General features: G+C 38.8%; 1 protein-coding gene across 2 annotated transcripts in view; it reads right to left on the reverse strand.

The window, feature by feature from the left end:
- The window catches only part of LOC129176817 (phosphatase and actin regulator 1-like), a 57,396-nt gene that overhangs the window by 24,297 nt on the left and 17,885 nt on the right, over window positions 1-15,214 (reverse strand). For both annotated transcript variants that reach the window (XM_054767252.1, XM_054767251.1), the window contains exons 2-4: window positions 14,933-15,085; window positions 4,520-4,600; window positions 1,465-1,671 (exon numbers count right to left, since the gene is read on the reverse strand). In XM_054767252.1, the coding sequence (XP_054623227.1) occupies window positions 1,465-1,671; window positions 4,520-4,600; window positions 14,933-15,085 (441 nt within the window). The remainder of the gene's footprint in view (window positions 1-1,464; window positions 1,672-4,519; window positions 4,601-14,932; window positions 15,086-15,214) is intronic.

A 15,214-nucleotide genomic window follows, 5' to 3' on the forward strand; every position in this document is an offset into this window, starting at 1 on the left:
CAAAAGCAATGGTCCCCCTAATTTTTCAAGTATCTCATCATTCGTTGGACCTGACTGTAGTATCGCATCTGTTCAAAACTTCTATTCTGTCATATTTTGTATAGAACGAGTGTCAAACAGACAGCAAATCATATTATCTTGTTTACCATTTATATTGTTAAATAGGTATACTTCAATTTCCTTATTTGACTTCACTTTCTGTTTTACTTTCTGCAGCCCATTGTGGCACTATTTCATCTTGACAATTTACTTGAAATTCATGCCATGTTTGTTGTATATGTTTACTTTTGTCTATATTAAAATAAAATAAACCTTTCGGTCCCTTCAGCAACACAAACTCTGCGTAACACTTCCTGTATGCGCTACGTCCAGCCATCAAAATAAAAGCACGGCAGTAAAACATGCACAGTTACGCCACACATTCAGTCCACACTTTTCACTCAGAAAACTGGATTGCTACTTCGGCTTTGCAGCATGTTTTATAAAGCAGCGCTTTTGCAGATGCTGTTACACTGTTCGTTTGTTTCGCCATAATACAGGGTCAGCAAGCAGCATTAACTACAGTATATGCTAAAGTGCCACAAACAGCGGCATGTACCACGTAACGCACTGTTAATAAATTGATCGGCTATGGTAGTAAATATGTGCAAACAGGATCATATCATTGGCTGGACAGTGCTCATATGTTCCGCTTGTTGTTGTTTCCTGACACTCACTATGTTGATTTGCAAAATATTACAGAATAAATTGTTATGTGTTCATTTACAGTTCAGGTTGGATTGTATTTTGTGTGCAGCATGGTTTTGCCGTGCGCAGAGAGCTCGAGAGCAGTGCGGGATTGCGCACACGCAGTTTAGAAGGAACACTGCTGCAGAGTCGTATCAACCAAGACACGCCCACAGCATCCAGGGCCTTAAGAAACTCTGGGTGGATCTCATCCACCCCCATGGTTGTTCATAAACAACAATACACAAATAGTGTTTGGAGGACAAAACACAATTAGTATAATGACAACAATAGACACTTGTAAAAGTCAGTACGTACCCGATGGACGTAATATCCACTTCCCCGTGGGACAAAAATGAACTCAAAACTAACCACATTGCTTATTTGTTTTAAAAACAAAATGTCACCGTGGTAAAAAGTCACATTTGGAGTCCAAAGACAAGAAGCAAGGTGGATAATTCTAGCTAGCTAGCTAGTTAGCTGCAGCTGTGAGCGTGTAAAGAAAGATGCAAGAGAAGTTGAACACCAATAGGTTTGCCAAAAGAATGATCAAACACACTGGCATCGATTGGCATAGCCTGTGGCAAGCTGTCAAACAGACGTTATAGTCTAAATTGCAAATCAAATCATTGACCTTTTGATTTTGTAAGGACATGTTTAAGCTTTGGTGGAGGCCTCCAGTACCAGTGTACCAGTGCATTTGTTCCAGTGTGATTTCATCCTCAAGTTCCAACTGACCTGTGTTATGGTTTGGGATCCGGGAGAAAGGCTTGGGAGGGAGAGCGGGAGGCTGCTTGTGGTACATTGGCGGCTTGGCAGCTTGGTTATCCTGAAGGTCACCTGGGTAGGTGACAGACTTCTTGGGGCCCCGGATCATGGACTGTTTGGGTAAGGGCTCCTGAGTGCAGACACCGCCGTCCGTTGAAGATCGGAACTCAACAGTTGCTGAGCAGAGAGTGTAAACAGACAAAATTTGACAGAATGTCAACATACTGTACAGCTGCTGCTTTGTGTTATGACAGTAGCAAGAGGGTTTCAAAGCCCCTCATTAGTAAAAATGGAGCAAAAGATGCACCTTTTGAGCACAGGCATGGGCAGATGGTGTCACTTCTGCAGGCTTTGGCTATCAGGCAAACAAGTATCCGTCAAAAGGTAAAGTGTTCAAGTTGATTAAAATCCAGCAGCCCACCTTACAGAATTTCTTTTGTAAATTTTGTCTCCACTAATGTATAGACCAATTTCTATTTTTATCATGGCAGATCAGGATTAATTTTGCAGGGCGCTGATAACAGGTCTTCTTGTGTATTTTCATTTTGGAAATGAGCCAATCACTTTCACACATTTTGTAAAGATTTCTTATACTAATTATAATTCGGGATATTCACAAAGACTTCACAATGTAAGCAGTACTTAAGGCAGTACTTACAGTGATGCGTGTGGTTTAAGTGTCCAATACAAATACAGTATGAGTCACTGCCAGTAAAGGGCTGCGTGACATACAGTCGCTAAAAGTGTCTCTTCTTTTCTTGCAAAGCTGACAGCCCTCTATTAATGTATGATTCTATTTTTAAATCATAGCTTTTTTTTAGGTCAACTGTCTTACTGAGGAAGTTCGAGCAAAATAAATAAATAAATATATAATAATGTGTTCTCATCTGCTCCTTTTCCAAAGTCAACACTTCCAACTTTGTTTCTCATGTCCTGAAACATCCTGCTGTTAACCACCATGAAATACGCTCAGCTTTGAATAAGTGCTATCCCAAAGCATTTTTTAAATCCAACTACCGGTATATTTGTATAATTAAAGTCTCCAACTTTTCACCTTCCCACTTGGTGAGTGGAAAGGATGTATATGGCAAGAGCTCTGCTGACAATACTAGATTTATAACCTATTTGGGTGCTTTCCTGACTACACTTCATGAACACAACATCAGAACAGCTTTCTGACACCCTCAAATATAATTCGGATAGGCGAAAGGTACAGATTCCTTCAAATAAACTAGTTACAAGTTCTGACAGCTCCTAGCAAGTCAAGCTAACTGGCTAACGTTCAAAGGGGTTGCCTAGCAACAATGCCTAACACGGGCCCTGGAAATATAGATTCAAAATCAGAAACAGGGCCAGCCTGGCAAGCGGATGAAGAAGAAGACAATTCGAATGAAAAACAGTCTCAGAATTTGAAAATATTCTCCAGATCAAATATTTGGTATTATTGCACGCCTTGGGGAAGAAGATGGAAGTGATACAACAATGAACTGCAAAACAAATTTAAAAAATGTGGTTCCTGGATATACATAAAAACCACACACAGTATCAGACTCTGCTATCACATCTTCAATCGCAGAACAACATCCTCAAAGGACTGGTCACGGGGATACTTGAAGTCATCAACCTTGAGGAAAATAAAGCGCTGAGCAAGGATACCAAGGCACTAAGAAGAAACCGAGGAGTTGGAAGAAATTTAGAGCATTATGCATTGATAACAAGGTTATGCAGGACGATATCAAGGCATTATTGGAAGAAAATGTTGCCTTGTGCACTGCTCTTAAGGAAGAAAAAAAACTCTATGGAAGAAGAAATCAGAGCATTATGTAAGGATGTCAGGGTTCTGCAGGATGAAATCAAGGCATTACTGTAAAATAATGCTCCCTTGCGCGCTGCTCTTGAGGTTAAAAACCCTATGGAAGAAAATAAGTGTAGTATTATGCAATGATATCAACGTTCTACAGGATGACATCAAGGGACTATTGGAAGATAATGCTGCCTTGCGCACCACTCTGGAGGAAAAGAAAGAAGCAAAGGGAAATATCACTGAGCAAATGAAAAACATAATTGATGAGATGGGTAAGAATGCACGAATGAACAATGTTATCCTCACAAGGCTCCAAATCACGCTCAGGTCAAAAGATAGGGCAGTCCAAAACAGAGGAGAACCAGATGGAATGGATGTTTGTTCAACGAAGCAACAAATTGCCAAGTTCCTACAATCAAAAAAGGTAGACATAGACATCAAGACCGTAGATACTTGCATCACACTGTATGGCAGAAAACAACACCACACTTGTCATCATCGTTAAGCTCAGGGAATTCAAAATTGCACTGCTGAAACAGGGAAAGAAGCTGATAGGTACAAACGTCGACATGAGTGAGCATCTGACACAACGCACCAACAGCAAAATCTACATCAAGCTAAATGAAGGGCCAGTAGAGGCAAGAGTGCTTCTTGTCAAATATATCAACGATATGGATAAATATTAAAGATCATATTACCATGACAACAAAGACGATGGAAGATACAACCCAAAAAGAAAGAACCATGCAGTTAGACGGATTACATTCAATAACATTTGACATATGATATCATCGTTGCATGGGCCTGCTCCAAAAAAAAAAATATCACTGGAATTAGGAACCCATGTATCTACACTGAATGACTCAAAGTCCAACACGAAAGATGGCAGGAAGTGGATCCGGACATCAACAGGGGAAAAGGATGAACTTTTGTTATTTTGGTTATTTTCAGTTACCCCTTTTTGGACATTTGGAATTGTGACTTGTAACATGAAGCATTCAAAGTAAACTATATGCATGTCTGAAATAAATTAAACCATAACCATAACCCTTGTGTGAGTCTTGAGTGCACTTCAGAGCAGACTGATTAGTGAAAAGCTAAATAACTGAAATAGCACATATTCCATTCTCGTTTCATCTTACAGACACGGGCAAAGCTTTTTTTTAATGTATCCCTCCCAACAGACCGTATCACTTATGATATGGTTATGAGGCAGCTCACCTTTTTCAAAGATCTCCTTCAGAACTCCTCTCTTGATAAGTTCATCTCGACTCTGTCGCACAGACATCTTTCTCTCCAAGGCTGCGTGAGACAGGAAGGAAAGAAAAATTAAGCGTAACGTATCCTCTAAACAGCACAATATAGATGGACAGAACAGTGCAGCCCCGTTCCAATATTTAATGCCCATTAAAGTCGCACAATTTTGAACAACTAAACTTTTGGGGATGAATACGCCTTAAAACTAGCACCAAAAATTGGAAGCTGTAGTCATCAACGTGAACCGTTCAATCAATTTTCGATTTAAAATAAAATTTAAAAAACACATTTTATAAAACTAAATTTTTCTTCATAGCAGAAAATGAAATTATCGTCAGGAAGCTGTCATTTTTTGGTTCAACTCTGGCTCCAAAAGTTTGCTGGGCCGAGTGGGTGAACAGTTTGCATAATGAGGTAGGCGGGGTTACCTATAAAAAGTCTGCGAATTTCCTCCATCTTTATGACATTGCATTGCAAACTAATGGAAAAAAGAGGACAGAGGAAACCCGCTGTCTCTTGTCTTTTTAGACATCCAAAGAAGTGCAGAAGAAATGTGAAACAGTGACAAAAAACAGGCCAATAGGCTACTGGAATGCACCAGAGGCAAGATGGCTGCTGCGGGTTTTGTTTTGTTCTTTCAAACAAATAAATAAATAAACTTAAGAAATTAAAGGACTACAGAGGCCAAAAGAAGGACTTAGGCAGGAGTGACAGTGGACAATACCGATACCCTGGAGGCCATCACAGAAGAAGACCGCATGGTACAAGTCAGACCTGTATGGACTCCCATAAGTTGTATTTGTTGAATTTAATGTTCACGGCACAGTTTTGAGTGGAAATACTAGCCTGATGTTAACGTTAGCATGCTAGCTCTCTATTGTCGAATGAATGAAAGCCTCCCCACCCCCGCCTTCTCATTTTTGCACATCGCAGCAAACTAGTTTCATTGTAAACCTATTGTCATGTAAGAAGTAACATTTATTGTGCAACTGTGGTCTGGTTTAATGTTTTAATCTTTCTGTCACAAAACAATGGCGATGGATCATTCTCCATGATTAAAAAAAGGTCAGCACTTGAAATGTACTGTTATTACCTGATCAAAAGGCACAACCCCTGTGATGTAATGACACGAGGACAATGGAAAATGAAACTGGTGTCGAGTCAGTTCGCAGGCAATACGGTTGCACCCCGGCCTCGAACTTAATCCACCAAAACACCAAAGTTCGATACAGTGGAAAAGGGGTACCTGTGTCTCTGTGCTGCTCCCTGCGTGAGTACCTGGCCCCTCCCCCTCACACACAGAGCAGCATTTTCCCTGCTGCAGCTCTTTCTCACTCAGTCTGCAGTAGGAAGAGACTGAAACGCGAAAAGAAACTGCATTTGCCACGCTGTCAGGGCCCGTCAAGGAGAACATTCTAGTTTTCACGTAAGTTTTAGGGAGCGTATTGCAACGCTTCAACGTTGTGTAAGTTGCATCTCTGAGTTAAAAATAGATGCAACTGTTAATCCATATGAAAAAATAACAATAAAACCGATCAGTGAGCTGAGGGAAGCGGCAAGCCAGACACACCGGCGCCATCTTGGTAGGGTAATCCAACCTGTGACTTCCTGTTTGTCCCTCTTTCCCTCTGTCCCCATTTCCACCATTATCCAAGACTATGATACCGTGTTTTACAGTAAAATAAAGATATATGCAGATATACACAGCATCCCATTTCACTTCATAGTTCCATGCAGGATTTCCAGGGGCTCATACATTCACACGTTAATGTCCATCCATCTATTTTCTATGCCGCTTATCCTCATTGGTAGGACTGCATGTAGTTGTCATTTGATATATTGCATGTTTTGAAAGCAGCTACACTCTAACATGAAATGTATTTTAGTCCCTTGTATTAAGTCTAGTAATGTGATGCATGTTTTGATGATTTATTTTGTTTGTAGTCAACATTTTTTCACTTTTTAATGTTTGCTTTAGCATTTGTTTTTCAGCTGTTTCACAAATACTCAATGGCTGCAGATGGAACTATTAAATAGCTCGTAAATATGAATAATTGATATTGGTAAGATGTTTTTGTGACTATACATTCATCCATCCATCCATTTTCTATGCGCTATGCCTTTTATAAACACATCATGTACAGTGTTAGTTGAAAAACAGCCAATGCAGCCACTTACTTTTGCTCAACTATAGTATCAAATTCTAGGCTAATTACCAAATTGCACCAAATGTATACATTTTCATTTCACAGGCAGAGGGGAAGAGTAAGGTGTGGAGGCGTTACGTTCGATGCAACGTGTCCAGTGTGCAAGTTAGCCAGGGCTCCAGCATCAGCAAAGCAAAGAAAACTACAAATTTGTGGCAACACCTAAGAGTAAATCACAAAGAGGCATGTCCTTATGTTGACAGTCTTACTAATTAAAGTTCCTTATTTTAATTTGGTAGTCTTCTGTCAATCGTATTTTGGGTATTATAAGAATTTATGTTCATGTACAGTATATATCTATAGATCAATGCTCTTCTTTCATACATTGGCAGATATATCGGTTTTCGGCTTTTTTTCAGCCCCCAATATCGGTATTGGCCGCAAAAAACGGTCGTAAATATCGGCCGTGCTCTACTTTTGATGGATTTGTTTGCTTCGTACAGCAGCACCTTTGGAGAGCCCATTTTACTATATTCCAAGTCCAAAACAGCAAGAGTCGGGAAAAGGCCAACTAAAGGTCGACACCAGACAGCCAGTGACAGTAAATTCAGGGATTATACTTTGCTTTCATCTAATATGAAAAGTAATTACTCAAAACTGTATGACATAATGGCTATGCAACAGGATGTGCACAGTTATGCAACCCCATTAAGTCAAAAGCCTTAATGATGATATGTCTTTGAGATGTGACAGTTGTCAAAAAAAACCAAAAAACTGAATTGGCAGACATATCCATCTGCATCTGAGCAATGAGTCAAGAGATAATCCACACAAAAATAGATGCATCAATTGTGTCACAATTGCAAGCAATTTCATCAGAAAAGTCCAAGGAGGCGAAAAAAAGACAGATAATTACAAAAAAAAAGAGCAATAGATCTTCTCATTGAGTCTCATTCCACCAATTGCCTTCAGTGTAACACAAGTCCTTACGGCAAGTCCATCAGTACCAAAGATGTCTGCAAGTAAAATTGTGTCAATCAGAAAATGCCTTAAAATAAAGTCCTATTTTTAGGACACCCCCTTTCACTGGTGGGGCCCAAGTGGTGTTAGACGGATGCTGCAGCCACTCAATCTGTACCGAGATGAGAGGATTAGACGCTCATCAGAGACTCGGCTCAGGGCATATTAAATCAAACTGGCATATCTGAGCGCAGCCTGTATTGATCTGAGAACGTTACACTTAGAGAGAAACTATATTCTGCTGCGAAGTGACCCAGATATTCAGAACGCATCCGAGCAAAGCCCTGAGGCTCAAAGCAGAGGTTTTTTTTGTTGTTGTTGTTCCTGAGGCAATTCTCTAAGCTTGCGCGTCACAAAAAGAAGCATTTAAAAACATTCATGGAGTGTTATCAATGACAAGTTTGCATATTAAAGGCAAAAAAACATTACAAGCTTGGCAATAACACAATGACAGACATCAGCAGGAAGGCATCACCATCTGCAACACTGTTGAACATAATGACGTTCATGTAAAATAAAAGACAAAAGGGTGTATAAATGGCGCTATGCGTTGTGTTAAAATTGAGGCCAATAGAAGCATGGCGAGACCTCCATTCATCTCAGTGTTGAGAAGATTGCATGCAGCACAGAAGCGTGTGCCAATTTCCGTTTTAGCACCGATCAATCGGAGTGGGGGTTCAAAGGTCGACTCAAGTCAATACAGCTTGCTAGATGAGATCAGTGGGATTTACCTCATCTCAATGCAGCTTACATCACTGAAATGCATTTTTTTTTTTTAAATAACTATGGCAACAAAAATGTTCAAATGAACTAAACCTTTCATTTTAATTCATACCTATTTATTGACTTTTAGTTTTGTCTTTAACTCTCATCTTGCTGTAGCTCAAAAATAAATAAATAAATAAATAAATAAATAAATAAATAAATAATGTATAGTTTGTTTTTTTTTTTAATCCAAATGCTTCTCTGTTCCAAAAGAGTGGACTTATTGTTCTCGGCTGATTACCAAATGGAATTCATTTTCTCAATGAACTGCGTCTCTTCGGTGCAGGGAGCACACATGCAGCCTTAGACCATGACGCTGCCACTGCTATACTTAACTGTTGTAGGCAAGACACAATTGTCTTGTGACTCAGTAATGGCTGAATGTAGACTCATTTTCAGCAGATAGTAAATCTATACTGCTATACAAGCTGTACACTGACTAAAGCATATCCATGATTCATTTCTATAGTATTGTCCCTTAACATGTGAGGGACTGAAAAGTGAGGGGTGTACAGTGTTCCCCCGCTCTAACGCGCTTCACCTTTTGCTGATTTTTTTCATGCTTGTTTTTTTGTGTTTTTTATTACAGTGTATGAACGCTTTTACAGGCCAAGCCTGGCCCTTTAAGAAGATTTGCATTGTGGGAAATTGAGTGTCTCTCTTCCCTCGCTCGTATGTCTGCACCGCCCATTGTTTTTTGCGTCACGATTGGCTGTGGAGCATTGTCAATCAATCTCCTTCATGCCGCCCTGCGTGTCTCCTGTGTCATCACTAGCTTGCTAGTTTGTAAATGAATCTTTGATTCAAAGGACTGCAGCGATATGCTTTAACAAGGATACAAGGAAATGCTGCAGTACAGTGGAACGTCACCAGGACGAAAAGGCATGGTCACAGGAGGAAAAGTGACTTAATAATTTCTTGTTGATTGATCATTAACATTCAAATGAAAGTTTGAACTTCTTTCAGAGTGTTTAAACAAGAGAGAAATGTGATAAAATGTTAATGCCTGTCTGAGAAAAGTGTATAAAGTGTATGGTGAGCGTTTTTTACAGCCTTAAAACATATATAATCATTGGAAAAAAATTAAGTTGGCTCCTTCTCGAATTTCACTTATTGCGGGCTATTTTGGGAACCTATCCCACGCGATAAACAAGGGAACACTGTATTCGCTTTTGTAAGATCCTGACAGAGGCAATAGGGCTATGTTCACACAGCAGGTCAATTCCGATTTGTTTGCTCATGTGTGACCTGTATCTGATTATTTTCATGTCAGTGTGAACAGCACAATTCCGATTTTTTCAAATGCGACTCAGGCCTCATTCATATGTGGATATAAATACGATATGTATGCGATGGGACTGCAGTATGAACGGTCAGATCCCATATTTCCGACCCATAAGTCATCGAAAGGCGTGGTTTATCGTGGTTTATCGTACTCATCGATGTAGACAAAAGTTCTTCTTCTCTCCTGCCTCAGACATCCACCCACACACTCCTTGGAACAGACGTGGCAGCAAGATATCAATGAACTGCCATAGCCAAAATTCTTGCCCTCTTTCTTCTTAATCTCCTACACGGAATCATTTGGTTAAGAAAATATTGACTCCCGTTGCAAAAAAATCCTTGAAATTGCCACAAACGTGTAAATGTAAACGTGTGATTTGAAGTACTCTACACTACTTTTTAAAATTTACCAGACACATTAGGTGAATTTGCACCTAGTATCGGATTGGTATCGCCAATACCGTCCTGAATTTTACCCAGTATCGGCTCGGAAAGGAAATCAATGGTATTGCACATCACCAGAGCACACGCTGCAGCAGTCTTTTCTTTCGTAAACACACGGAAATGTGAGTGATGTTGTGCTTTTGCGCATGCACGTCACTTTCCAGACGGTTCGCGTTCACATTAACAAGTCGTATTTGTTTGGTAATGTGTATGACCACATTGAAAATCGTATTTAAACAAAAAATCCAAATTGGCAATCATATCCTGCAATGTGAACATAGCCCAAGGTTAGGTTGGGTTAGGTTAGTGGTCTCCTATCTCGCCAGCTAATTCTGAGTAGCTCACCTCAGGGTAAAAGAATATTTGCTTAATTTCTTAGAAGTTTTTTTTAATATGACTGTTGAATTCAGACTTTATGTCTTTATATAATGATAAATAAGCACAAAATAGCATAAAGACGATGGCCACGCTGTTTTGAGTGAAGATCTGGTAAATATAGTATACAATTGAAATGTTGTCAATCATAAGTAAAACACAAATAGTTGACTGCTCTAATTCTGATGAAAGTTGGAGACCTCTGGAACCTGGACACTGAATTTATTCTATTTTAAGTTAAGCAGGACAGATTTCTCTTTAATGAAGATATGTATTTATTCCTATTATTTGATTCTGCTAATTTTGTTATCTTGAACTAAAAAATAAATCATTGAACATTTTATTTCCCATGTATTCGTATTACTCTAAAACATGCATCAAATTAAATACAGGTTTGTGTCAAATAGTACGAAAAGGCAAAAAAAAGACAATCCACCCAAAAGTTGATCTTTTAATAATTACCTATTTGCCAGGGAGCCTTGGAATTGTCTAACTGGGCCCATGGCCAACAGCACTCAAATCAATTATAATAACAATAATATCGGTATCGGCCGATATCACCCATGGATGATCGTTATCTGAATCGGCAGTATAAAACCCTGATCGGCGCGTCCCTAATTTATATGCATTTCGAATTATTTTCTGCATGTAAAACTATAATTGTGAAACTATAAAACTGTGTTTTGTGTTTTGGCTTTCTAGAACGGATTCATAGGATTTAAATGATTTTTAAATAGGGAAAAATTTATTCGGTTAGCCTACATTTTGAGTCAGACCTTCTCAAACGAATTATGACGCTATAGAATAGTGAATAGTTTATGATGAATGATCCAGCTTCCTCTTGTTGTTTTGATATGTTTAATGTTTTTGGGGTATATTTCAGCTCGGTGACAGCATTTTCTACCCTTTACTCACAAAATCTGATGGAACTGTAATTTCAGATTTGTTTTCAGTTTGGTATAATATAAACAAACAAAGCCCATTGACCTTTTAATTCCATTTAATCTCTAAAATGCAAGTTATTTTGCTCTTTTACTTGTCGAACATTTGGCTTTATTAGCCGTTTCAACTTTTCAAGATGGCTGAAAGCATCTCCCTGAATAATATGTGACAGTTTGCGCCTAAGTCTGGCTGAAAGCTGCACATGAATTACAGTAAATTCACTGTTTAAAAAAATATTTCACTCAAATGGTCACCTCTGTTAAAATGTGCATCACAGTCCTAATCAAAACAATAGCTGCAAGTGAATTGTTTGGAGAGCGCAGCATTGTGCAAACACAACAAAAGGCTTTTTTGCTACCATGGTGGATTAACATTGTGAGAGAAAAGGCCTTTATGCTGCCCACGGGGAGATGTTGCAATACAAGGCAAAGTAGCACAAATACACAGAAAAAGACCAAAGCAGGAATTGACAAGTGGTCAGTGACCTACGGCCAATTAGTTGCTAAGTCCTGCCAGTGCCCCTGTGTTTGATGGTGGTCATGTATTTCATCAAATCTTGCTCAAATTTGACAGTCACCTAAAGATGTGTGCCAAATTTCGTGGCGATTGGGCTAAACACTGTAATTAGTAACACAGTAATTAGTTGTAGTTACTTGTTACTTTAACAAAAAATAATTTAATTAGTAAAATAATTACTCCTTCATAAATGCAATTAGTTACCATGGTAATGGTAATGCATACGAGTCACACTGGAGCACATCACATAGTACAATTCACAATTTTGCATGTCCAAAAAGGAGTAGGACGAAGCAAGGCTTATTTAATCCTGCCCCTCATCAGTTTCACATCAGCTGCAATACGTGTATTCGCCCCTTGTACCATGGAAAGTAATTTCTTAGTAGTTGCTTTAAATGTATGTAAAATCATTCGGATTTAGTTCTGCAATGACATGTGGCGTTGAGCGATGATTAGGGCTTAGGACTGAGCTTGTGACTTGCAATTCTCTACCATAACACTAGGGTGCAGTGTTTCCCTGAGAGTGAGCAACTACAATTCTGGTTGACTAGCTATTTAGCTTCCTGGGTAGAAATAGTGAACAATGGTGACTGAAGCGACATCCAGATCTTTTGATATAGTTGTCAGTGCATAATAATGTGACACATTTTACTGTTCGTAACAGTCGCACCGTTGTAACGTTTGCAATAGTAATGAATTAGATTACCCATTAGTGGATCTCAATAACAGCATTAGCAACATTGCCATGTGGTGTACATGTCAGACAACACCGTAGGATGCATGTTTTGCCACCCTCCACCATTTCGTGTGTTCCAAGAGATTGTTTACAAAATCAAATACTGAAAGACATAACAATAAAATAAACCTTGCAGGCCCTTTTTTCTTATTCATTACTCCCTTTGATCAAATGTAAGACACCTGCAGGGATTCGAACTAAACCAGAACATCCTATCCTGTGGAGACAAGATTCAGGTCTGCTTGTCTCTTTCTTGCTAAGGAAATGCAGTTTGACAAGGAGCCTCTCTCTCCTGTCAACCATGCTGACAGTTGGGATGATGCGTCAGCCCGGACAAATTACATACAAGCACCCACATCTGACTTGAGAGCGTGTCCTTCACTCGTCCCTCATATTAACTGGACCGTAAGATGGAAAGGAAGTTCAAAGGAGGCTTCAAACGCCAATCAATTCACCACCCAGACTACACTCTTAATGTATTCATTCTATTAAATGTGTTTTTACTCCAGACCAGACCAGTATTATTACCTCTGCCCAGCGCAAAACTGAGTGGTCGTGATTTGATTGCCAATTATCAGAAAAATTATGCAAAAAATATGCAACCGATTAGCCTGAAAATGTTTTAATGGGAAAGGCCCCACGAGATTACAGTGCAAATTCATAAAAATGCAGAATTCATTTCTTCCGTGTTCTCCGTGTTTCACACGACCCCAAACTGTTCAGTCCATCTTACTTTATCAGGATTTGTTATTAAGCTAGCTTTTTTGTCTTTTAAAGTCAAGTAGGATTCTTTATTTACAAATTACATATTTTCATAGCTAGAGCATAGAAAACCTGTTTACATCCTTCTATACATGCTTTTTAAACTTATTAGAGCCCTCTAGACATGATTTAACACCACTATAGTCACATTGACACTCGATACCTAGTAGGCATAATCAGAGAAAATAAGCCATTTAGGACATAAACAAGACTGGTGCTCATGTGTGTTGCAGTAAATGTGTTCCAGTTGTGTGGAGGACAGAAAGTGTCGTCGGGGGTTCAGAGTTGAGTTTTAGCTGGAGTGGATTACGGCCGCAACGGTTGCCTGTGTTATTATGAGGATTATTATTGTGCTTGGTTTTCAAACCTGCAATCAAAGCCTGTTGTTCTGGTGATTAAATCTGATGCTTATGCGCTTCACTGAACTTTACAGTAACATTACTGACACCTAGTGACCAGTGTAGAATACTACACAGCATCTTTGAATGTGTCTTCTGAATGTCTTATACTTGTATGTTAGTTCATTTAGTCACGTTTATGCCTGAAAATGCTTAATTAAAAAAAATTAGAAAAATTTGCGTAAATATTTACATGTTTGACGGCTAATAGGCTGTATTCAACCGCAAAACAGCACGATTTATTCATTAATATATTTTTGAAAAAACGTGATTAAAGTGAGGCCGCAAAATTCAAACCGCGATGTGGTGATGTTGCACCTGGAGTTAACTAGTTGTTAGTAGGACAAAAGATCGCTGTTTTTATGTGTGTTTGGCTTCACAATAATAGTTATTTATTGCCATCTGTTTCCTCGTTCTACTGTTGACTGCATAAAGCTCAACAGGCTACAGTGTTGTCTTACCCTATTTTTCACTTTTGTCAACCTTTAAGTATAAAGTTTAAGAATCAATTTCATCAAACTTACGCTTGTCTTCAAATAGTAATATTTTATATTACTTATATAAAATATAGTAGTACTTATAGTAGTACTTATATAAAATATAGTAATATTTTATATTACTTATGTACTAAAATTTCAGATATACATCTTAAAATGATAAAAAAATAATAATTTACCAACAGAAAAAGAACAATGGATTCCCTTTTACTATTTTTTTTTTTTAACATTTGGCAAGTCAGATTTTCAGAATTTGGTCTAACATAGTAAAAAAAAATTATCTAGTCAAAAATGTTTTTTTGTTTGTTTTTTACCTTGCAGTGTAGTTTCTATTTTGGGTTCTTCTGATCTTTCTGATCTTCTTTGGATCAGAAAATCATCAACTGTATCATTCTGGTCAGAGTGCACACTGCTGATTGCAGAAACTACTGCAGGCCACAATTAGTTATTTTTTTTTTAATACTCAAAGCAAAAATAAAAGTAAAACATACCGGCTGAAGTCTGCTTGAACTTGTCGCTCTTACTCTTCCTCCATTTCCAGGGCTTGAGGAGGCGTCCCAGAGTGGCGAGCCTGCTCCGACAACGGATGGGGGGAGAAACCAAGGACTCGGCTCGCATCCCGGCAAGCCTTTCGACCTCCTCAGCTGTGAGGACGAGAAACAGGGATGATAAGTGGGTAAGCAGAGGATGCAGCACTTTCACTCACTAAATGAATCTGGGCCAAGTCGCCTCCTGAATTCTCAAGTAACTGGATGAGTAGGAAAAACAAACAT

Source organism: Dunckerocampus dactyliophorus, chromosome 2 (genome assembly GCF_027744805.1).
Source record: "Dunckerocampus dactyliophorus isolate RoL2022-P2 chromosome 2, RoL_Ddac_1.1, whole genome shotgun sequence".
Taxonomy (NCBI): domain Eukaryota; kingdom Metazoa; phylum Chordata; class Actinopteri; order Syngnathiformes; family Syngnathidae; genus Dunckerocampus; species Dunckerocampus dactyliophorus.